The sequence below is a fragment of the Pleurodeles waltl genome, chromosome 1_1 (assembly GCF_031143425.1).
Source record: "Pleurodeles waltl isolate 20211129_DDA chromosome 1_1, aPleWal1.hap1.20221129, whole genome shotgun sequence".
Lineage (NCBI taxonomy): Eukaryota > Metazoa > Chordata > Amphibia > Caudata > Salamandridae > Pleurodeles > Pleurodeles waltl.
Window position 1 is genome coordinate 666793168 of NC_090436.1, and position 23920 is coordinate 666817087.

Sequence of the window (23920 nt, forward strand, 5' to 3'; positions counted from 1 at the left end):
ACGCTGCATGGCCCACTGAGTATATATGCTACTCTCCTTGACCAGCCTCGCCAACAGGGTTGCCCCTCATGTTATGAGTGCAGGCAACAGCTACTTCCAGTAAATCATGGCATCACCAGCAGCAGTCGAAAAGTGGTTGTGCTGGGGCCACCGTCCTAAAGACCATGTTGCATGGGTCTAGCATGGGCCCCCATTAATACCCCCCCAGCTCCCTCGACCCCCCAAAAAAGAAAAAAAGAAACAAACTAAGTGCCCAAGCTGGATCGCAGCAGTGATCATGCCTTACAGATGCATTTCCCTTTAATGGAGTCTGTCTTCTTCTGGCACTAGTTATTTGGCAGCTCGATCGTGGGTGGCAGTCAGTAGTCTGCTAGTGCTTCAGACACTCAAAGTTAGATAATGTGGGGGGAACTCACCCTCTCGTTTTCCATGACACGCTCAGTTTTAGGTGTTGGTACAATTGCCTTTGCTGTGGGGACATTTTGAGCCCGTGGACCTCACTATATCCTATTGAACTTGTAATACGGCGGACAGGATATCTGTAATGTTTGTGACAGAGTAGTCCCCTCCACCAAGGTCGTAATCAGGCCCCTAGTTTCTATTAAAACTTATATGATAGTGGCATGCATAGCTTTTGTAAGCCCTTGTGGGCTCAGAGACATTTCGAGTAGCGTTTGAGGTGTGTCAGCTTTATGCATGTGTATTCGGAGTTCAGAGGGGATTGGCAGCCATGATGGACTGGAAAGGAGGTAAGACTTTTGCAATTAGATTAAACTCAGACCTGCACAGTAGTGAGTCAAGTGTTGATAAAGAGTTTTATGGGCCAGAATAGACGGAGTATTAACTACGATGAGTTGCCTCACTGAAAATAAGATGGTTGGGCGAAAGTGAAACCATAAAGGGGGCAAGGGCACCTGAAGAAAACTAAGTACTCTCAAAGTGACATACTGCAGAATACTGGAGCATCCGAAGAAGGTATAAAGAAACTCGTATCCAGTAACTACCATGGCAACCAAAGTTACCAACCATCACAGCTTGGTGAGAGGAGAGCATATTATAAGGCAGCGCTTTTCTGCTTGAGGTTGGATGTGCTGAATGCGGGGATTTGGCTCATTGCAGCACTTGCTTTGTCTACACTCTTGCCCTGTAGACCTGAGTTACTAGACAACAAAATATATTTAACAGTCCTGGCAGTGGTATGCAGGCAGACATTTCAGTTTTATGTCTTACACTAACCGGTGGTTTAGGCATTGTATTTACTGTAAGTCTCGTAAAGATATATTTCACAGTTTTTGCTTCAGGGACGTATGTTCCATTTTGTGGGAGGTCCCAGATTTTAAAGGATTTCCAAACTGTTCATAACAGACTAAACACACCGGCATATCCTTTGATGAAACCCCTTAACTCAGAACTCAGTGTGTATACTTATGTCTGCAGTAAACGGGTGCTTGCGTCCTTTTCACTGACAACTGACCATTGCTTAAGAAGCTAGACCATCAACTGTGGTTAGTAACCTCTAGAAAAGTTAAGTTACCTTTATTGCTAGTCCCGCTGGAGTAAGTGTATCCACATTCCGCTCGTTCAAACAGTCTTCGCCCATGAGAGATGTCAGATGCTGTAAGCATTCTGCATGCCCTTGGGATGCAGCAATGTGCAAAAGGTTGCTTCCAGTTTCATCGTGAATTTTGTCCAGGTTTTCTACTGCCATGTGTGGCTATGACAAAAAAGGAAGAAAGGAAAGTCAGGACAAGCTCATTTAATGTTGCAGATATATGTTCTAGTGCAGTGGTTCTCAACCTGTGGTCTGGGGACCCTAGGGGTCCACGAGAGCCTAGAAAATTAAAAAATATTAACAAATATTGACAAATTAAGTCCCCAGCTTCCAGTAATGACTCAGGTGGGGGTCCCTGGATTCCCATGATGATTTAGTGGGGGTCCCTGGGTTCCATTAATGTTAAAGTGGGGGTCCACAGAAATCAAAAGGTTGGGAACCACTGCTCTAGTGTGTCCTGTCGAAACAAGTAATTGTCAGAGCCAGGATGGCTGGAAATGCCCTTTGGTGCCAGTGTGCCTTTTGGATTTCACTGGACACTAGCCCAGTTTCGTTTTTCAATAGATTGTTAGCGTCAGGCCGATGCAAAGTTGTCTTTGATTTGATGCGTGTGTGTGTTAGAATCTGTAGCCAGATTTTCGCCCCAAGAACAAAAAGAACAAAGGCTGAATGAAGGCAGAGTTTACATTCAACTTATGTTTACAACAAAGAGAGTTTTGAAGACTGTTATGCGGCTCTATCTGGAAATAAAGACGTATTATAATAATGCAAAATGCAGGATTCAGAATGAAAACGTTTTAGATCATTAATAATCAAAAATACACAATAAAGAACTCTACAATGAAGAAAATGCTTGACAACATCCCTGACACTAACATTAGGGCCAAAGCCAACCATAAATCCAACACTACTGACATTATCCTAACACTAATCCTACCCTCAAGCACTACCCATAACTTTCAAAAGAACCCGAACGCTTTTTGTAATGTAAACACTAACAATAATCCTACCCCTAACCCTAAATGTAATCTTATTAACAACACTTATCTTAATTTCTACCATTACCCCTTTTAATTGCATTGTATACATTTTCAACATTATTTGTTTATGTTTCGTTAAAATTTCATATTCAACTTTCTTTGTTTTAGGTTAATTTTTGCATTTCTTTATTATGTTTTCTTCATTTTCATGTAAAATAGATGATGTGAGCCGGGGTATCATGTTTCAAGGACTACTTGCTTTCAAATACTAAGGGAAAGGGTAGGATTTCTCACAATTACAAAAAAAAAAATATATGAATAGAACAAAGGGGGGATGTTCCCAAATAAGGTTCAATAAACAGAAGCAATATACTCCAATTTGCACTCTTTGAGCCATCATATTATCAAAACTTAATATATTTAAGGGGTGACCACAGAGTAGTGTTTGAGGTTGCATTCATCCCCAAAAATGTTTCCAACAATAAGGGAAATTTAACATTTTCAACAAACATCTGACCTAGATATACAAAAGCAGGTCTAATTTTAGAGACAGTTTTAACTGAAGGTACGAAATTGCAACACAAAAATTCCCCTTACAAAAACAACTGCCAACTTGATGCTACATTCAAGGTTTTGGGATTGGGCTTCACCCCTACAAAAGTGTTGCAACTGTGGCACCCATCATCTATTAAAAAAACAAATTATAGTTATTCAAATTACTGTGAATGCTACTGTATGCTATTGGCTGAACAGTCCCCCCCACTCTTTCCCACCTTACTCCCAATGTTGCAAAGTTCCAGTCTTCCCATAGAAGAATATATTTATATCCATGTCCTGAACATCAGAGTCCTTCAGTAGACCAGAGTCCGTATGGCTCACTTTTTTAATAGTACGGTATTCCAAAGATGCACTCCATAAACCTTAAATCAAAGCAATATTTTTGTCACTTTGCCGAGTTTTAGCTTTGCTGGATAAAGTCAAACTTTGAAATGTCTTGCTCCCCTTTTGACACTTCTATTAAAGTGCCTTAAAAACACCCCAAATGTTAGACTGCAGCAAATCACTACCTTTGGGTAGCTTCTGCCCAGAAGCAGGCAGTAAATACCAACTTCTTATTGTTTCTTAAATATCAGCCGTAAACATATTTTGTTCATGCAACAGTGTGATGCGCATGTCAGGTACAGTACACGGGTTCGCCTGCACACCTTATATCAGGGTTGCATATCTCTGCCTTCATTCTCAGCTCTTTACCGCAAATGCTCAGATAAAGTCTAACCCACGCGTAAACATTAAGGAGGGACATGCAGAAGTTACACTCGGTAGTACTTCAGGCTGAATGAATGCAGGCGTAGTTCATCCGATAGGAATGTAATGTGCACAGGGAAGGGGTCTATTGTCCACCTTCGGCTCACAAAGAATCTTTCAAAAGTCGAAATCAATACACTGCCAAGATCATTCCTATTATCTGAATACATATGCGACTTCTTTAGATTGTCAACTATCTCCAGAAGTATGCATGGAAATAAATGAGAAAACATATTTCCGTGTATGTGCTTAAAACTAGCGAACTCCCCTCCTGACTGACAATCTGCAGGACTCGCGGGGACGTGTGCAAAAGGATAAGTAATGTGTTTTATATTTTTTGCACCTAGAAAATACTTTTCCGAGCGTAGAAACCTCTGCCCTAATAACTACAAAAATAAGGAGGTGGGTAGTCAAGGAATCGTTCAACTTCTACACATGAGATTACTGGGGATGCTTGTGAATCCTCGGAAAGTTACAACACCCAATAGCCGAGCCCTCCCTGCACCCGCCGACCTCCCACAGCCCACCCCTAGCCCTACAGCTATATGCCCGACTACTTTCCCGCGTCGTTGGCAGAATTTGGGATTTACGGTCGCAAATCGAAATTTCAGTGCACATAAATCGCACGAGTGACCTTTGTTAATCGGACCCTCAATGTTAAAGTTTAGAAAGTGGTTGCAGTATATGGATTTATTTTCCTGCTTGAATTGCTAGGTTCTTGCTCCATTTAACCAAAACTATAGATTCTGAAGAGGGCATATGGCAATACATACTTTATGTATAGGGATTTTAAACTCAGTTTGGCAGAGGTAAAGCAAAGTCTGTGGACGGGGACTTCATGGCTCTCTGTGAGAGCTGGCCCCCAACCAATGGTGAAAAGATGCGAGCTATGAAACCTGCGTCTCTCCTAGGGCTGGTCTCTCGATGCAAATAACCTCGAAGGCACTGGGAGGGGCTCCTTATTCTGCCTGCGCCTGGGACACTGCCTGGGAAAGCGGGCTCTGAGACCAGCTGTTGGCACATGCGAACTACGCAGAAGCAGTGGGGACAACAGGCAGCTCCATGTTTACAGTTCCGATGCCATCGCATGTCTACTCACAATGGAATGTATGCACATATTTGATCTAGCTTACTACTTTATGCATTTTGTCTTCCAAATGCGAGGAAACCTGATAATCCAGTTCTGACTCGGTGGTGAGTGACGCTGCCAGGCCCTGGGATGCAGGTTCATCTCGCTAGAAAAGGTGCTCATTCTCAGGATGTCAGTGGATCAGTGATCAGTTGCCGGCCTGTACGAAGCTCTGGGACAAAGCGGGTCTGTTCTGCGCCAGCGCTCCTCGAGGTCTGCTTGCACCCCGTTACTAGGGAAACACATTTTCAGGGTGTCTGATCACGGAGCGGAGACCAGCTCCAGCCACCGCACGGGGCAGAGGGCACTCGAGGCATTATCACAAGCTTCTCCCGGCGAATGCTACCGCCAGCCAGTGGCGTAAACACTCATGAATAATGATCAGGCACAACACAGGGCCCTCTGTTCCCTCTGAAAGAGTCTGACAAGTGGCCGCTGCACTCGGGCTCCGAGCTCAAACAAGTGGGCTGCAAACTTCATGGCAAGGCAGAGAGCACGCGCGATTCACCTAAGCAGACAGATGGGAAGCTAAATAGACAGACCATTAAACTATGCAATGTTTTATTAGTTCCATAATGGCATAGCTCCTTGTAATGATGTGATATAGCACACGCTATACAACTGAATACGTTTCTCACTGGTACACTATAACAAATGATCATTTAAATAAAAAAAATACAAAATAAAACTTTGTTGCACACTCTGGACACCATTCATGCGTAACTTACCACGGGATCGGTGGGACTTACCAGTAGCGACATCTGACCTTCGCGCACAATGTTTAAGAGACTTTTGATTTTCTTGGCATCATCGCCTCTCTCCTCGCTCCAGCTCGTGTTACCGCTAGGCTGGTCCAGTTTGCTGTCTGCCGCAGCAGTCTGCAGGTGGAAGGCCCTCAGGTGGCAGTGCGGCATGGTCGCCTCTGCCTTCGGGGAAGAGCAGCCCAGAAAACCCTTGCCCGGAGTTTCAGGTTCATGGGCTGCGCCACCGCTCTTGCCCACAGTCTGGGAAAGCTCTAATCCCTCGGCTGAATGCTTGTGCTGATCCAGGACAATGGGTTGTGCTTTCCGCGTCTCGCAGCTTTTCACAGGGGACAGGACACAAAACTGAGCCGAGCTGGCTGGCAGACTGTCAGACGTTCCTGCAGGGCACGGTAGGCCTTTAAAGCTGGAGCGCAAACCCAAAGTCCTCTTCTCTGGGGCTGCCCGGGGTAAAGTCGCCATCTGTTGGCTCGATTTGAGGTAAGGCACATCCAAGATTTCATCCATGTCCAGGTCATAGTGCTCCAGTTCCCCGAGCACAATGGCCGACTCAACGCCCTTGTTTCTAAGGCCCGGGTCATCTTCAGGACAAAGCCTACCAGGCTGCAGGTGCTCCTCGGGCTCGCTGCTCTTGGAGTATCCCTCCTTCTCTTCCTTCTGGTCATCACTCTCGTTGCTCTCCGGGTTCTCCGGCTGATGCTTTAATGGAGAAACTCTCTTCACCGGCCTGAACTTGCTGTACACATCTGCAATTCCTGTTGGCTTCTGTGTGTTTCCAATGAGTGTTGGAACGCCAGAGCTCCAGTTCGTGCTGGAAACTTAAGCAGAAAAAAAGTTTTAGGAACAAGACACCAGAATACCAACTTTTAGACTTTCTCTGTTCAACTGAGAAAACAATACATATCTCGTGCAACCAGTTGTCTCACCTGGCCCAGGCAGGACACCTGCTGAGAAATAATGACATTTCAGACTGGGAGACTCGTCTGATGCACAGAGTAGATATTACAGATCCGTGGGTGGATCGAGGCTCACTTCATTTTCGTAATTTATAAACTTAAAAATAGTTCCTGTTGCAAGGCCTGACAGGAATAGATAGCACGAACTAAAAGGAGCTCAAAGATATCTGACCAACAGGTACCTAACTGCGGACAAAATCACACAGTTCACAGGTTGACAAAACATTCAGTAAATATAAGTAATAAATGTTATACAAATAACACCTACATCCATAGCAGATGACCAACATGCAAAGCTCCTTTTATGCTGCAGTCGCCAGTGACGAGATAGTACAGTCTCGGGATAAGGTGAACAAATGGATGTCGGACTGCTACAGCACTTGAACTTAGTCTAGGAAATGTATCCCAGTAAACACATTAACACATAACGAAGGCTGTCATCTGACCACAGTGCAACCTTCCAGACTCCCTGGAAATACTGTGTTTTCACTGATATGGGTAACAAATACACCCAGCAACAAGCTGGTGAGACCCACGAGGCTGTCCAGAGCCCCAGATAAGTGTCTTTGCTCGACCTCTCATCATCTACCACATGTCGGAACTGATACACAGTGTATTTAGTGGACCACTGACGTAACCAGATAGCTTTCTAAACCAGCCAGGACAAACCCCAAATGCAACTCCTCAACACACCACCACAACTGAGCTTAGATCATGCCCAGGTCTAGGAGGCCATGTAACAAAATTCTAAGGCTGCCACGTGCTCTTTTCACGAGAACCAAGACACAAGACCTCCAGTGCACTCCAGAACATTTACTCTAAGCACCCTAACCACTTGCAACAGCCTCTCTCCAGTGACAACTCCAGCAAGCACACCAGAACTGTCTTCATATATGGTTCTCACCCCACTACCTGTGGAATGCCTTGCAACACAAGTGGGTTACCTGTGCAACAGGAACATCACTGCTCAAAGTGCATCCACCACCTGAAGCCGCCAGCTTTAAGTGCTAACAAAATCCCATTCTAACTCTTCACTGCCAAATGGCTCATCAATGCCTATTTCCTCTTCAATTAACTCTTCCCCTCCCTCCACCCCCCCACAAACTCCATCTATAAGGACAAAGGGACCTCCAGTCCATTAGATGGAATAAAGGCTGTTAGAACCATAAAGCACAACAAACTTTCTCTTCACCAAACCCATTCTTTCTTCAAGGAACTACAATCATCAGCAAAATGTATGTCAGTCTCATCAATGTAAAGGCACTTGTGTCTGCTAGAGGTTGGCGAGCCAAAAAATAGAGGGGCAGCAAAGCCAAATGTCTGGCTCAGATCTTAAAGCCTGTGCGCGGGCCGAGCCCTGAAAATGTTTGCTACATAAATCTTACAACCAACACCACGTAAAATATGATAAATTCACTTCAAAATTCAGAAAAGTGTATTTCTTTAGCTTGTAAAAGCTTTGACAATATACTTCACATTACAATACGGCATTGGGAAGTACTTATAAAAGGTGATAGTTTTTAAACATGAATCATCAGTAAACTCAAAGGCAAGGCAGTTGTCATGTAAATCCTGTACGTGACCCAGGTTATTACAGAGCATGGGTACTCTCAAACATTTTCCCAGGGGCCAAAAAGTTTGGAACCTGGTGTAACTGTGGGCCCACACTGATGCCAGCAATGGCTGTTCGGAATGGAGGGGAAGTTGGTTGATAGTAATGTGGGTGTAGGGCATTTACATCAAGTAGCTGAATTACACAATGAGAAACCAGAAAATCCGGGATTAATCCCGGGTTCCCCACTTTACCAAATTGTGCGATTCTAGGTAATAGTTTTATTTCACGCTACCTCATTTTTGTTCATCATCATATATAAGAGGGGCTCGAAATGCATGACTTGAGGATGTGTGCTGTATAAAACCTTTCCCTGTGTTTGATTTAATAAAGCATAATGTTGCTCATGTATAACAACAACCCAGGACACCCAGAGAGTGCACATAACAACTAACTTGCCCCTCATTTCACTACTGCATTGTTGTCAGGGTGAGGGGGTTATTTCAAAATTCATGTTTGAAAACTATCACTTTAAAAAAAATCTCAATGCACTGATATAATCTGATCACTGAAGTGATACGTTCTGCATGTTAATTAAATAAACTTTCTTCACAATTCAAAAAGTGTATCATATTTTGAGACTTTTGCTGCAGATGCCTTGAAAATGTTCTTCAACTTAAGTGGTGGACGCCCCCTTAGTTACTTCGCTTCTTTAACATCAGTTAACCTTTAAATAAATACCTGCCTGTTTATCGAACATTTTTTAAGATTTAGTGCTGAGTCGAGTAAACAGCAGCCTGGTGCTGGTGTTGACAAGGGGGCCGCATGCGAACTTACTTTGAGTATCAAAGTTATAGAGCAATATTATACTCTGTGAAAACAAACTCACTAGGTTTTGTACATCTAGTATTCCGAAATCACACATTTGAAAGTGCTTTTATATGCTATAATGAAGAAAAAAGGAGTTTTGGTAAAATAAAATATATGCCTAAAATCACATCATTTAAGCACAGAAACCGTAATTTTTAAGCCAGTTTTCTGGCTTCACTTTAAATAAGTCAACCAGTAAATAAGTAGTTCCTCGTCACTCTTTATGTTAAGGGTTTGGTTTTGCCTCGCTTTTTTCTCACTTTTGAGCACTTGCTATGAGCACCAGTTACAAGGACACATTCATTGTTTTCAGACATGGGGAGATTAAGTGATTTACCCAGAATCACAGGATGCTGAGCTGACTCAGAGGCTGGAACATGTCTCTCTGCCTCCAAAGTCGGCAACTTTGACTGTAAAGTACATCCTGGGTAGAAAGAGGGAGGCAGGCAGGCAGAAGCCACATGAAGTTCGGCCGTTGTGAGCTGGAGTTTTCAACAGAACCTCGAGCAGAGCCAGGCGTCGGGTTCGAGCTTTCAGTATCTCGCCCACCCAGTGCTTAATTTGTGCTTGTTGTTTCCAGTGCTGAGCACCGGCACTTATTTTTGAGGGCCAGCGTTTATTCTTCTGCCCGACTCATTTGCTGCGAGCAAAAGACACACATGGGAAAGACGGAGGAAGAGAAAATCGAAAAAGCGTCACAATGGGAGAAGGCAGAAAGCTACTAGAGTAAGTTGAAGGGACAGGGAATGGCTTTAAATAGATTGAAGAGGCCCGAGATGGCTTCAGGATTACGCTGCCTCAGTATTCCGTGTTCCCATATTTCATTGCAGCACCCGTGTGTTTAAGAGGAGGGCTCTGGGCACCAGCACCTTTTTATTTACAAATTAAGCACTGCGCCCACTTCTGGTGTCTGCACATCTTAAGTGCCAACAAACTGCAGGTCATCCTAAACCATACAACCTACCACATTCTCTACTTGCCCCTGCCAGATTGCTAAATCGCAAAAATAGGTACCCATGACAGAGATCCCACTTCAAAATCCTTACACTCGTGCACGAGGAAAGACTCACTGTGTTCCCACCTCATTTAATGAATCAACAGAAACTTTATCAGATCAGCCCTGAGATCAAAGGTGTAATACCCTGTACAATGCTACAATGGAATACAATGCTTTTAAAATCTTAAGTGAAATGTCCAATTTCCCCAGCCTTCCAGACTCTCTGAGATTCACTGCAATCTATCAATGTAAGCCTCCGGCCCAGGTGCCACTTTCCTTAAAAAATCTATTCCCTATCCCAGACCCCAACAATCTCTACAGTGTGTTTGCCTTACTCCCCGTCACTTTGTAAAGTATTCCATCGCTTCCCATCAGCTGCTTTTTGGCACTATACAAAAGTTACAACGATGGAGATTCTCATTCCAGGAGCTTTTGAACTTGCTCTGATACTGTGTAGCCGCACTTCTTCCTCCACTGTGATGCAAGGAGAATGTCAGAAGTTGAGAACATCACAATATACAATAATGACGAACTGGATGGCGTACTTTTGGCAATCAAACTCTTATCACACTTTATTTTATGAGGAATGCAAGAACCACAAAAATAAGTGATGACAGTCCCTTCAAGTACTCAGACAGACCTTGTGCATTTAGGCCCTATGTCTGGTTGGCACCCATGCTTAATTTGTGCCACGGCACAAAGTGCAGTGCCACTCACAGTTCCACGCTCTTTCAACACACTGGCATTGCCCAGTAAAAAACATAGCGTACTGTACACAATTATTCCCTAGCAAACATTTAAGGCAATGATTTACTCAGTGGCACTTGTTTAGTATCTCTGGTACTAGGCAAGGATGCTTGTAAATATGAGCTTGCTAAGTCTTATAGTACTATTGTTAGTTCAGAAATCAGGTAATTTGTTTTCGATGCCTTGGAGCTGTATTGTGGCAACTGTTTGCACACTACAAATAATAAAACAATCTGAAAAGTTGAATCAGTTTATATTACTGCTATCTCCATCATGTTGGTTTTGCAGCTAAGTGTAGGGTATATTTTAGTGAATGTAGTAGACAGCCAGTTACATCTTTGGCACTGACCTGCATAGCGCCATCTGGGAACTGCATTTGTATTTTGCTGCTATCGCCATTATCATTTTGGGCTTGCTTTATATTGCTTCCATTTTCTTACGATAATGGCATTACTCCTAGTCCTACTCCCTCGCCTTCCTTTTAACCAATGAGGCCTCCCGCCTCCCCCCTAGACCCTCCCTTCCCCTTTCAAACCCCCCCCCCCCACCCTTATCCCCTCCTGTACAAAAACCAAGCCCAAGCTGCAACTCGGACAGTCCGTACCGGGAGGGTGGGAGGGAACGGAAAAGGAAGGCGAGGGAGTAGGACTAGGAGTAATGCCATTATCGTAAGAAAATGGAAGCATTACCTCCCGTCCCTCCCTCGCCTTCCTTTTAACCAATGAGACATAGCAAGAAAACACACAGGAGACGGACATCGAGTTGCAAGACCTCTACGTAACATCCTGCACCAAGATCATCCCAAAAACTACCTCCTAGAGGACAAGACCCGGTACCTAACACCGACTCCAAACTGCCCAAGTCCGACAGCCTGTAATGACGCACAAACGTCGAAGGAGAAGCCCAAGAGGCGGACCTGCAAATTTCCACCACAGACGTCCCCTGAAGCTCCACCACCGTAGCCGCCATGCCTCTGGTAGATCTCCCCTGAATCCCTTGAGGAGGAACCACCTCTTTCAAGGAATAGGCCAATAGAATTAAAGAGCTCACCCACCGACTCAAGGAAGCCGTGGAAGGTTATTCACCTCTGCGATCCGGACCAAAAGAAACAAACAGTGAATCCCCTTTACGAAAAGGAGCCACCACCCGCAGATACTCCAACAAAACCCTGCGTACATCCAACGAACGCAAACGGCTCGTGAAAAATCTTACAAAAAGGAAAGGAACAAGCCCATGCCCCCAATTCCCCCAACCGACGAGCCGAAGTAATGGCAACCAAAAAGAACGTCTTCAAAGATAGATGGCGCAAATCACAGACCCCCAATGGTTCAAAAGGGGCCTCCGTCAACACATCCAAAACCAAGGACAGATCCCATGAAGGAAAAGAACGTACCGGGCGAGGAAATAAATCAATAAGCACTTGAAAAAATCTAGGCATCAAGCGCCCTTCATCCCGAAGATTACGCCATGGACCTCTGAAAGCCTGAATAGCCGCCCACTGTACCCGAAGAGAAGCCACTGACAACCCTAAATGAGCACCGTCCTGCAAGAACTGCATCACCTCACAGATAGAAGCGCAGGTAGGATCCAACTCATGACTATAGCACCATGACGAAAACACCCACCACTGTCGACCATAAGAAAGCAAAGTGGAACGGCTCCTTGAAGCCAGTAAGGTAGAACCCAAAGCAACAGGCACCCCCAGACCTGTCAATCCCCGTCGTTCAACTTCCAGGCCGTCAAGTGCAACCTCCTCAATGACCCCAATGGGAGGAAGGGAAATTCCAGGGGAGACGGACAAAGGGGCAGAGGCCACATCCTCCCGGCCGCCATCAGCCACAACAACGGGAACCAATTCGCCCTCGGCCAAAGAGGCGCAATGAGGATAACCCTGGACCCCAGATCCCTCACTCGTAACAGAAACGCCCTGAGCAGTTGAAAAGGAGGGAACGCATACAAAAGGCCCTGTGGCCAAGGACACGACATCCCGTCCACTTCCCATGCCTGGGGACACCGAAACCGGGAGCAGAAGCGATCCACTTACGCATTCCCTGGGGACGCAAACACATCCAGCACTGGAAGACCCCAAAGCCGAACCAGATGCCGAAACAGAGACTTCCGGAGAGAGAAAAGTTGAGAGGAAGGAATCACTCTGCTCAGCAGATCCACCCGAACATTCACCACCCCCGAATGTACGTAGCCCTGAGAGAAGGAACCTACTCCTGAGCCCACACAAAAATCCCTCTGACTAAAATGAACAGAGCCCTTGACCTGGTCTCCCCTCGCCGATTGACATAAGCCATGGCCACTAAGTTGTCTGTGCGAACCAGAAACGCTGATCTCCTCAGGGAATCCTGGAAATGGACCAGAGCCAGGAATACCGCCCTCAATCCGCGCCAATTCGACGACCGACTCGCCTCCCGAGGGGACCAAAACCCCTGAACCTGAGCCGACCCCATCCATGCCCCCCAACCGGAGAGGCTGGCATCCGTCGTCACCACCACGGGTCTCAGAGGTGATAAAGACACCCCTACCCTCAGGTGGACTGCATCCAACCACCATTGCAACTCTCTGTGAATCAATCCGGACCCTGGAACCCAGTCCTCCACCTTCTCAAGAACCATGTCCTCAAGCACAGGAGATGGAAACGTGCCCAAGGAACCAGAAACATCACCGATGCCAAACGACCCTGCAGCCGCAACCATAGAAGAGCTCGGGGAGCAGACAGCAACAATACCTATGCTACCAAAGCCTGGAGTACACCCAACCTTGTTTCTGACACAGTCACCAACCCTGGAAGTTTCTGAAACCGAGCCCCCAGAAAAACTAGATCCTGGGACGGCACTAAGTCTGACTTCTCCCAATTGATTAAAAACCCGTGGTTTTGCAGGACCCCCCGAACTTGGTCCACCTGCCACAGCAACAGGTCTCGTGATTGAGCATGAATCAAAATTGTCGGCCAGATAAGGATGCAGAAACACCCCTTCTGAATGAAGCAAAGCCACCAGAGGAGCCAGCACCTTTGTGAAAATTTGAGGAGAAGATTTTAGACCGAAAGGTAGAACGCAAAACTGATAGTGGTCACGACCCACAGCAAACCACAGGAACTTTTAAGAGGATCTTGCCACAGGTACGTGTAGGTAAGCATCCTGTAGATCCAGTGACACCAGAAAGTCCCCTTGCCTGACCAATGGAAAAATAGTCTGAACGGACAGCATGCGGAAATGCACTGTCCTGATCCAGGTATTCACCTCCTATAGATTGAGCACCGGTCGAAATCCCCCGAAACTTTCTGCACAAGAAACAAGACCGAAAAAGTGCCCTGGCCCCTTTCGTCTAGCGGAACGTGGGAAATGGCTCCCTTGACCAGTAAGTCCCGCACTCCGTCCAAAAAAGCTCTTCTCCGTGACCCCTCTGAAGGCAGAGGAGTGGGACGTACCCCTGAATCTGGAGGAACCCTCACAAAATCTATGACATAATCATTGTTCACAATGTCTAGAACCCAATGATTGTTTACACTGTCCTCCCAAACTGAAAGAAAGTGACTCTGTCCTCCCCCAACCGGCCCTCTGCCAGGCCCACAGAGATTGTCAGGACCCCCTCTTGAAACCACCCCGGGTCGCAGGAGCCGACTTCATAGGCGAAAAACGCGGCTGGAAACGCCGTTTCCTAAATGAAAAGGATTTAGCATCCCTAGTAGGAGAAGATCTGGAATGCTTCTTCCACCCTTTACCCGAAGAAGAACCCCCTTCATACGGTAAGGCATGCTTCCGCTCCTTAAATGCCTTGGAAAGCATGGATGGCAATTGTTCACCAAACAAGCTACGACCTACAAACGGCAGGCTCAACAAGGCTGCCTTTTCCCCTGGATCCGCCTTCCAGGAACGCAACCAGAGGGACCTATGAGCCCCAAACAAAGACCCAGACGCCAGAGCCGAAGTACGGACCACATCAGAAGACACATCAGCCAACTATCGGGCCTGCTGCTCCATACCAGCCAGGAGCTCCGAACATTCTGCCCCTTCCTGTACAGCCACCGCCAGTTTATCAAAGTCTTGTACCAATGACTGGGACAAAAAGCAGAATAAAGACCTGCCCTCAGCGCCAGATTCTCTGCAGCAAAAGCCCTCTTAAGACCCAAATCCACTTTACGGTCTGTGGCATCCGTAGGCACACAATCCTCCGGATTGACTGCCGTTTTGCCAAACAGAGTAGCCAAAATAGAATCCAGGCGTACTGAAGGAGGTAAAACCTCCTCACCCTCAAGCAAGTAAAGTTTCTGAAGGAAACGTAGAACCTGAGCCTTACCCACATCCTTCCACACACGAAACACCATATCCTTTACAGGTCCCTGAAAAAGGCATGGCAAACCTCGAAGGTGTCTGATATTGAGGAAATAAAAGAGAATCCGAGTTTGTAGGTTGAAACACTGGGAAACCCAAATTGTCCCGAACATGTGCCATCACTTCCCACATTTCGTCTCTGGAAACATATTTCCCCCCAGATGACGTCGATGGGGCCTCATCCTCACTCTCCGACGAGGACTTCCTTGCCGCTATCGATGAGTGCGCAAGCTTAGGCTGACCAGACCTGGCCACGCCTGCCTGCAGTGCCCTGGTAACAGCCACCTCAACCAAATCCTGCACCACCTCTCCGGACATGAGGGGAGTACCCCTGCCTGGCAACAGTGAGGTCTCAGGGCAACTACCTCGGCCAAAATCATAAAAAAACCACGGGCAGAACGCCCGTCCTACTTGACGAGCAGCTCAAAAGCGAAGTCCCTCAGTTCCCCGCGGGTCCGCGGCGCGGAAACCGATGCCCCAGCCACAGAGGGCCGGCAGACTCCGTCAGCCGGCCCCCAGTACACGCCTCCCGAACAGCCCTGCTGCTCGTCAAAGACGCGACCCAGCCGGCGCACTCCTCGCGGAGCTCCGCGTCCTGAGGAGTGCCTCCACCGATGACCTCCAGGCCCCGCCGTGCAGGTGAGAAAGGGAAAGAAAACCGTCTAGCGTGGGCTAGACAAAAGAACAGGAGGGGATAAGGGTGGGGGGGGTTTGAAAGGGGAAGGGAGGGTCTAGGGGGGAGGCGGGAGGCCTCATTGGTTAAAAGGAAGGCGAGGGAGGGACGGGAGGTAATGTCCAATATACTCCAGCTGTAGTCTTGGAATAAAAGGACCTCTAGCTTTGAAAGACTACAAGGAAATTCCAGAAAATTATCTCAGTAGTACCACTTGGATGCAATGAGTGAATTTGCCTTGACCAACACAATCTTGTACTTCTGTAGGACTTCATCAGACAACAAATCAAATACATTCTTCTAATCTAAGTGGAAGATGACTTTCTTCTGGGCCTTCAGCTTAATGTTTGAGATCTTAAGGTATGGTTGCCTGCTCATGGAGAGGCTGGTGTGCATGGCCCTGTGCATAAGTACTAATGGGGACCAAGAAATAAATAATTTTTGTTTCAAAGTTTCTTTGCCCAGATTGAAAATGAACCTCTGCTCTTTCTGAGCATATTGGGAAAAGCAAGGAGAACTGGCTGAAACTGTGCTGAAGAGGCAGCCCACAGCTGGCCTTCAGAAAAGTGGCCATCACATTAGCCCGAGAGGATGCCTAGTGTCAGAAGTGATCCAACTGCAGAAGGTAACCCGACAGGGATGCCCCCGTCCCCTTTGCTGTTCGTCCTGTGGATAGAGCTGGTGGCATGCAGGTTATGTCAGGCATTACCCGGCTGGGGAATACAGGAGAGAAAGAGAACCCATGTTGTGTCATTATATGCAGATGATGCAATGGTTTATTTGCATCAGCCAGCCACTTCGACCTGATCCTTTTAAATGTGATGCTGGAATTTGGAGAGCTCTGGGGACTACATGTGAACCAGTCAAAGTCCGCATTGTTCCTAATGGGTTAGCTGAAGGGGATGGAAGCCGCCTGGTTGTCTGAGTCGGGTCGGCCCTGGATCACGGAGAGTGTTCAATACCTTGGCATGCACGTAGCGCATCGGCTACAGCAGTGCCATACCTTAAACGTGGATGCATGATTGTAAATCTTCAACTGTCTATTAATTAAATTAAGGAACACTCTTAAGTTCTCCTTGATGGGGATGAGTGCCCAAATTAAAATGGTCGTGCTGCCTTTATGTATTGCAAGGCACTATGTATGAGATTCCCCAGATGTCTTTCGCGAGCTGGACCAGCTCCTGGTGGAACTTCTATGGTTGGGGAAACGTCTATGGTTCCTACACTGAGGCTGGAGGGGGGAAAAGGACGAATGGAAGTACCAGAGCTTGAATTGTATTACCTTGCCTCGCACCTACAGCACGCAGTACACTGGTTCAATGATGAACCCAACTGGGAGAAATCCCTTCTGGAGGCCACTACTGGGGGAGCCAACCTGGGGTTTCTACTGTACCGTGGCAAGAAAACACCTGGGACACTGCCACATGTACTGAGATTGGTATGCAGGCTCTAGAAGCAGGAAGTGCGGGTAGGGCTCCACAAAGAGCCCTATGCGCCGGGGCTGGGGTGGGGAAAATCTGTCCCTGTGTGCAAATAGCTCAGACTATGGCCATGGCCAGCTGGTGGGAGGAGGAGGCTGTATCACCTTAGATGACTTATACCCGTTGGGCTGGTTTATCGCTCTGCAGGAGTTAACAGAGACATGTGGCCTAGGTAGGGGTCAGTTCCTCCAGTATGCCAAGATAATGGCCATGGCACTGTTAATATGGCCAGGGACCCTAGAAGCCCTTGAGTCTACCCAGACACTTGCAGCACTGCTGACACTGATAGGGGTTCAGAAACTTATCACTCATATTTATCGTGCCCTGCAGTCACATAGGCCCAGAACTCCCCTTATGGTTGAGGGGACGTAGAAACAGGTTAGTGAATTCCTGATAACGTCAGAGGACTGAACCAGGATATATAAGGGAATGTGGGAGGTTTTCATCAATGCACGGTTTAAACTTATTCAATAGAGTATAGGTAATATTACATATCTTTCACCTAAACAGCAGCACACAATATACTCCTCTCCGAATCCTGGGTATACACGCTGCAGGCACAGACTGGTGGACTTCTTTCATATAATGTGGAGCTGCTCTCAGATTGTACGTTATTGGGACGAGATCCTAGGACACCTACATAATGCTACGGGCTGGGCGATCCCTAAAGAACTGAAACAATGCCTACTAGGTTTGGTGCCTGCCAGGAAAAACAGGAAGCTTAGTAGGAAATTTGCAATCCTCACACTGACTCTGGCTAAACAACGTATAGCCATCAGATGGTTGAGCCTAAAGCCCCCATGATGGCGGAATGGCTGCAAGACATGATGGAAAGGGATAGGGCAGAGGAGGCTCACTTGAAAAAAGTGAGATGCAGTGATAGGCTGGTGGATGACCTGTTGGCGTTGGGTGCCATGGTCCATGACCTTACTGGGGACAACACCACTGCCTAACCAACAGAGGTGACTGACAGCGACAAGGAAAATTCTCAGGCACAATGTCCCTGGGACAGGCCAGGGGAGTGGCAAGATAATTCAGTGGTTAGACACTAACAACGACAGATGTATGCAAGCTGGGGGATGGAGTTTTGGGATCAACCTGTAATACTTAGTATCCTTCAAACCGTGAACTATGGAACGAGTAGAGTACGGGGGCATTTAAACACAATTTTGCCTATTGGTTTTTATGTTGTGTTTCAAATGGAATTCAGGGGATTTGGAATTATACACTGTGGGGTTCTGAGGTCCTACACAACAACACACTGGTGAGACTCTGGGGGTTAAATAACTGAATACTGACGTAATGAACAATGATACTGAACATAACTTGAACATGTATAATACTGAAATTCCAATTAAAAAAAACTGAGTGGAGAAAAGCTAAAGTTTAAACTGTCTTTGGGAGCCATGAACTTGTTGTCCAAGGACTTTGAGGATAGAGATCTTGGAAAAATGAATTTCTGCAGATGGCATGAGACCACTTGAAAACTTAGGGATCAGTGACAGCTTTCATGGAAAGGGTGTTGCCATCCGTACACAGATGCACTCATTCTCCAGTGGGGTGGTGGGAGTGAACGCGAGTTGGGGGTAGGCATCACTGGACAGCACTTTCATAGACTTGGCAATGTAAGCAAGGTCGAACCTGATTTGTTACCTGTACAAGTATCCAATGCCTTCCAGAAAACATGGATGGGAATCACCTATGTCTAGTGCCCAGGCTGGAATGCCTGAGATCCTGACTGGCAACTGTACTTGGACCACAATGGAAGTTTAAAAAAAGAATTAGCATCTGGGGCTGGCCCTCAAGCATTGGAAGCTACAATTGGGTAGGTGGGAGCTTTACGAACGATGATGAAGCTGAAGTGGGTATCGTAAGAGCTGTATCAGCAATTGGGCTGAGGGATCAAGCAAACCCACACCTTTCAGTTTTGAACTCCGGGCATCGAAAAAGAAGTCTGAGCTGAGTATCGAGAACAGCGCAGTTGAAAAGCCTGCACTTGGGTGCAAGAGGAGCTAGGTGGTGTTTGCAACTGGTGGTCCAGCTATTTCTGATCTGATGGATCAGACGATCCTGACTTGACAACCATGGCGTCAGCTATGCCCTGGAGAGGGTGGTGGGAGCAAGCCCTCTCCCTGTCACCCCCTTCTTTCTGTTCCTCCTGAGTTTCAGGAAGGACTGATAATAGCGTGCTTGAGCACTGGATTAGGCTTGCCTCTTGCACTTTTTTTCAGTAGGCTCTTCACTTGTAGTGTTGTGCTCTCCCTCACAAATGTTACATACACAGCATGGTAGTTTTGCTCAACCACAAAGGGGAGGAGGAATCCGGGGACTGTCTTGCCTGGTAAGCTGGGACTATGAAAGAGATCACTCTAGGCACAAGTATCTAGAATCAATAGAGGGAACTGAGAGTTTGTCATAGAGGAAAATTTGATCGACATCTTAGTCTCAGTGACCTGCTCAATCTAGGGTGCAACTCGACTTAAGACTTCCACATCAAGAAAAGGGGCTGGACTAGGCTTGACAGTGCAATCAAGTTTACTGAGCAAGAGATAGTCTGGTCCCTGAAGAGACCTCAGCTCCCAGGAACCTGATGTGCTTTCCCTAGACCCTGATAACTACATTTCCCTAAACATGTTATAGGGTACTGTAGGGAAAATGGTATCGCAAAAGTGATTTCATCCGCCCAAGAGTTACTTATTCATCTTGAGTAGGTCTGTTGAGGGTAACTTCCTCACGGGAAACTCCTTGGATGTGAGCTTTGTAATCTCAACAACAGGAAGGGTACTCAGTACTATGACACTGTGGCCAAGACCCAGTACTCATCTCCAGGATCTTCCTTCTAATAATGGCATCCACAGACCACAGTGGTGATTGGTCCACCCTTACTCTACCTGCAAGTCAGGTAATTATAAACAGTACTAGTACCAATGGTAGCACAAATAATGCAGGTATCCATCAGACAAATGTCCCCAAAGGAAGAAAAGCAGAAGTTATGCAGGTCAGCTGCTGCCAATGTAAAGGGCACAACGCAGATAGCTGAAAGGCAGAACACTGCACCTCAAGCTATACACGATCAAGAACAGATACAAACACAAATAAAAGATGTAAAAAAAAAGAACAAAGAATATGAATGCTACATCTGCAAAGGAATTCTATAAGTGTAAAGTGTAAAAGAAGCAACAGATACACACACTATATAAACAAAAGTGGAACAGGAAGGTCATCATGTGCAAATGGATGGGATGGCACAGTACTGCCTCCCAAAGCTCTGATTACAGCTTTAGGAGTAGCTTCGGGTCTTGCCATGAGATGAAAATTACAGGAAGGAAACACGTCATAGGTCTGTAAAAATCAAACTGGCACATAAGCTAAAATGGGTCTTATGTTCTATGCAGAAATTCCTGGATTCTCCAGTTTGAAATCTGAATAAACTGGTTGGAGTGATTACAGGTGACCTCACTGGAAGGGCAGGCTGCAGCGAACCAGGCTAGCAGGAGGATGTTAGCAAGCTAATTCTACAGGCTTGCTCTAAGTATGGGATCCTTCTTGTTTCTCCAGGGATTAGTGAAGCCTCAAATGACTGAACACCTCTTGGAGAACTGACGGAGGAACCATCACAAACGGACTGTACATGCAGATGCACGGCAAGCACACGGGACGGATTCTATGAAGGCTCGTAAGCGGGGAAGGCAAAGGAATAAAAACGAAACATAAAAGTAGTGCCTATAACAGCATCTTAACTGTCCAGCCATTAAAGCAAGGGATAGAAGCAGGCTTTGACAGCACTGGAATAAGGAACGACCACAGCAGCGTGAATGCAAGGCGTGGAATTAAGAAAAATAAAATGGTCCTCATTAAGTAGCTAAGAAATTCTCACTCTTCGTTAGGGGCAAAGAATCAACCTAGAGTCCCTGATATCTCTACAGAGGAAGTTACAGAAAGCGCTGGCCACCAATAACAATGAGGTGACTCATACATTCAGGAGAAGAAAAAAGTACAAACACTTGTCACATTGGACGACAGTCAGCGACCGTTAAGTAGTATAAAAACCAAGAAAAGAGCAACCAAACTTAAGAGGTTTTAAGTGACTCCTTCGGTGTTTAACATAGAATGCTGATCTCAAGGAGGAATTCAATAGAGACTAAAAAAACTGACAGAAATTAGAAAAACTGCAAATGTGCCAGACTTAAAACAGAGGTCAGACTACAAACTTGTACGGGGGTCCATCAGTGGAAGCGGCAGCGGGCATGTTCCATGAGAGCAGGGGGTTAGCAGTTGAACTGATATGCAGATGACAATTTTGTTTTGTTTGTTGAGGCTCTTAGATTAAATGTAGTGTATTCAGTCTTAATATGGATGATAATTTGCAACAACATCAGTAAACCATCATCCAATATATCCACCAGCACCACAGATGCAAACCAGTGTCGGTCATGCAAAACCACCAGAAGCAGTCAGTCCCTACCCTTAGGTGGGAATACAATTCCTAATTCTTCATCCGGATGCTTAAATTAGGAATTGCTCTCTTGTGCCTCCATCAAATGTAGGCAGACATATTTTTTCCGAGATTTTGGTCAGTGGCAATTTTTACAAAATATAAGGGTGACACCAGAAAATATTCTAGGAAACAGACTGAATAAGTCCATATTAATGATTTTACTGAGAGGAACACAGTTATGCCAGTCTTTTAAAGATATTAGCAAGTTCCATTAAATCACTGCTAGCAATGAATTTAGAGGCAAAGAAGTTTCAGAAGTCAAAATGAGCAAGTCGAGTTAAGACTGGTGCAAGAACACATCATTCTCTTTACTCCAGGGAGGGGGGGAAAGGGTATGTGGTCATTGACACGTTGGCCTCATTAATGTTTCCAAGGTTCTTAAACTTTAAGATTACTCACATCACAAATGTTATGAAGGAGGTTCAGGAAGCACATGGTACTTTTAGACGCTTGAAAGGTTTGCAAAGAGCCACAGTTTACCATAGCAGCACTCTTGTTAGAGTAATGCAGGAATACAAGCTGCACTAAATAAACTCTCATGAGAGCCAAAATAACTTTCCCACTGACAGCAGACAGATGTAGTTATAGTGGAAGCTCAACGCAGCCGATGAAAGTGGAAACATGGTGACTGCTCAGCGCAGTGCTGCAAAAGGAAGGCATATGGTAAAATTGTGCAAAAACATTTTTTTCTGCAATTAAAGTTGGCAACATATGTTTCAAACTAACAAGTGCCAATATAAGGTTTGATTTGCTTTTCTTAAAAACAAATGGAGATCCAAGGCCATACAATGAATCCAAAGACATGCTGAAGAAGCCTTTTTTCATCAAGGCAGCTTTTACTATCAAGCGCGGTTAGCGCAGTAAGATGCCTTTTCTGCACAATGGTGGCCAGTGCCTCGATCAACCCTTGCTCACAGTACAATCTTGTGGTTATGAGCATTTGACTAGTACTCCGCATTGTCAACGCAATGTTTCTATTGCTGTGTTTTCCCTTTCTTGTCATGAATTCTTACTGAAGCATTATTTTGGAGCTGGCCCATGTCCACAACTGTACAACAATTAATCAAGACTGTGTGTCTGTTGATGTTAAAAGATGGCATTTCAGGAAGTGATGAAAACTAGGGGTAAGAAGAGGCCAAGGGTTGCAATCGCAGTTTGAGAGTTTTTAAGTCAAACTAAAGGCCTTTCTTAATGTTGCATTTCTCCACTAGAGTCCTCCAAGAGAACAACTGAAGCACTAAGCAGCCCCTACCGTTGGCCTTCTCTACCTTTACCATATGCTGTCTCACACTCCCTTTCTGTTACCATCACACACATTCACTTTACCTCAGAGGTATCTTGGTGGAGCACTGTCTTCCTTCTACATACAGTGGTTCCCAACCTTTTGACTTCTGTGGACCCCAACTTTATCATTACTGGAACCCGGGGATCATTATTGGATTCCGCGGACACCCCACTGAGTCATTACTGAGAGCTGGGGACCTAATCTGTTAAAATTATTATTTTTGTTAAGTAGTCGCGGACCCCCTGGCAAAGCTTTGGGGACCCCAGACCACAGGTTAGGAATCACTGTTCTACAATGCTTATAGAAATATCAAAGGAGCCAGAGCCTACAAGTGGGGCATTTACTACTTTGTCTTGTTAAGGTAAATATGTTTGTGTAGCATGCCATTTAAATGGCCTTTTGGCACTGATGGCTACCTTGGTAAGCGCTGAATTCTCCATTAGCTCTAAAATTTGCCAACAGTGGGAACTGGGGGGGAGGCAGGCGGGAGAGGCAGGTGCTGCAAATCACCATGAAACAAAATTACACACAAATGGATTACTGACAAACTGTAATCTGAATATCAAACTATAGGAAAAATAGTTCATTGAACCAAAAATCAGTTTTGAGATACATTGCTGGATAGTAAGGGCAAGTTGTGTGCCCACGTGGAGATATGTGAACAGCTTCCTACCTGCAGAACAAGCAGGCTTATTACAATTCTGTTATTGAACCTGCTGGCTAAGACTACTATTCAGGCCAATGAAAACGCTAGTGCTGTATGGAGGACTGCTCAAAGGAATACTTTCAGG

The 23920-nt window shown here is 45.8% G+C and overlaps 1 protein-coding gene across 3 annotated transcripts in view; it reads right to left on the bottom strand.

Moving 5' to 3' along the window:
* The window catches only part of SNCAIP (synuclein alpha interacting protein), a 372935-nt gene that overhangs the window by 103435 nt on the left and 245580 nt on the right, over positions 1 to 23920 (bottom strand). For all 3 annotated transcript variants that reach the window (XM_069226977.1, XM_069226964.1, XM_069226971.1), the window contains exons 5-6: positions 5716 to 6545; positions 1535 to 1714 (exon numbers count right to left, since the gene is read on the bottom strand). In XM_069226977.1, coding sequence (XP_069083078.1) covers positions 1535 to 1714; positions 5716 to 6545 — 1010 coding nt within the window. The remainder of the gene's footprint in view (positions 1 to 1534; positions 1715 to 5715; positions 6546 to 23920) is intronic.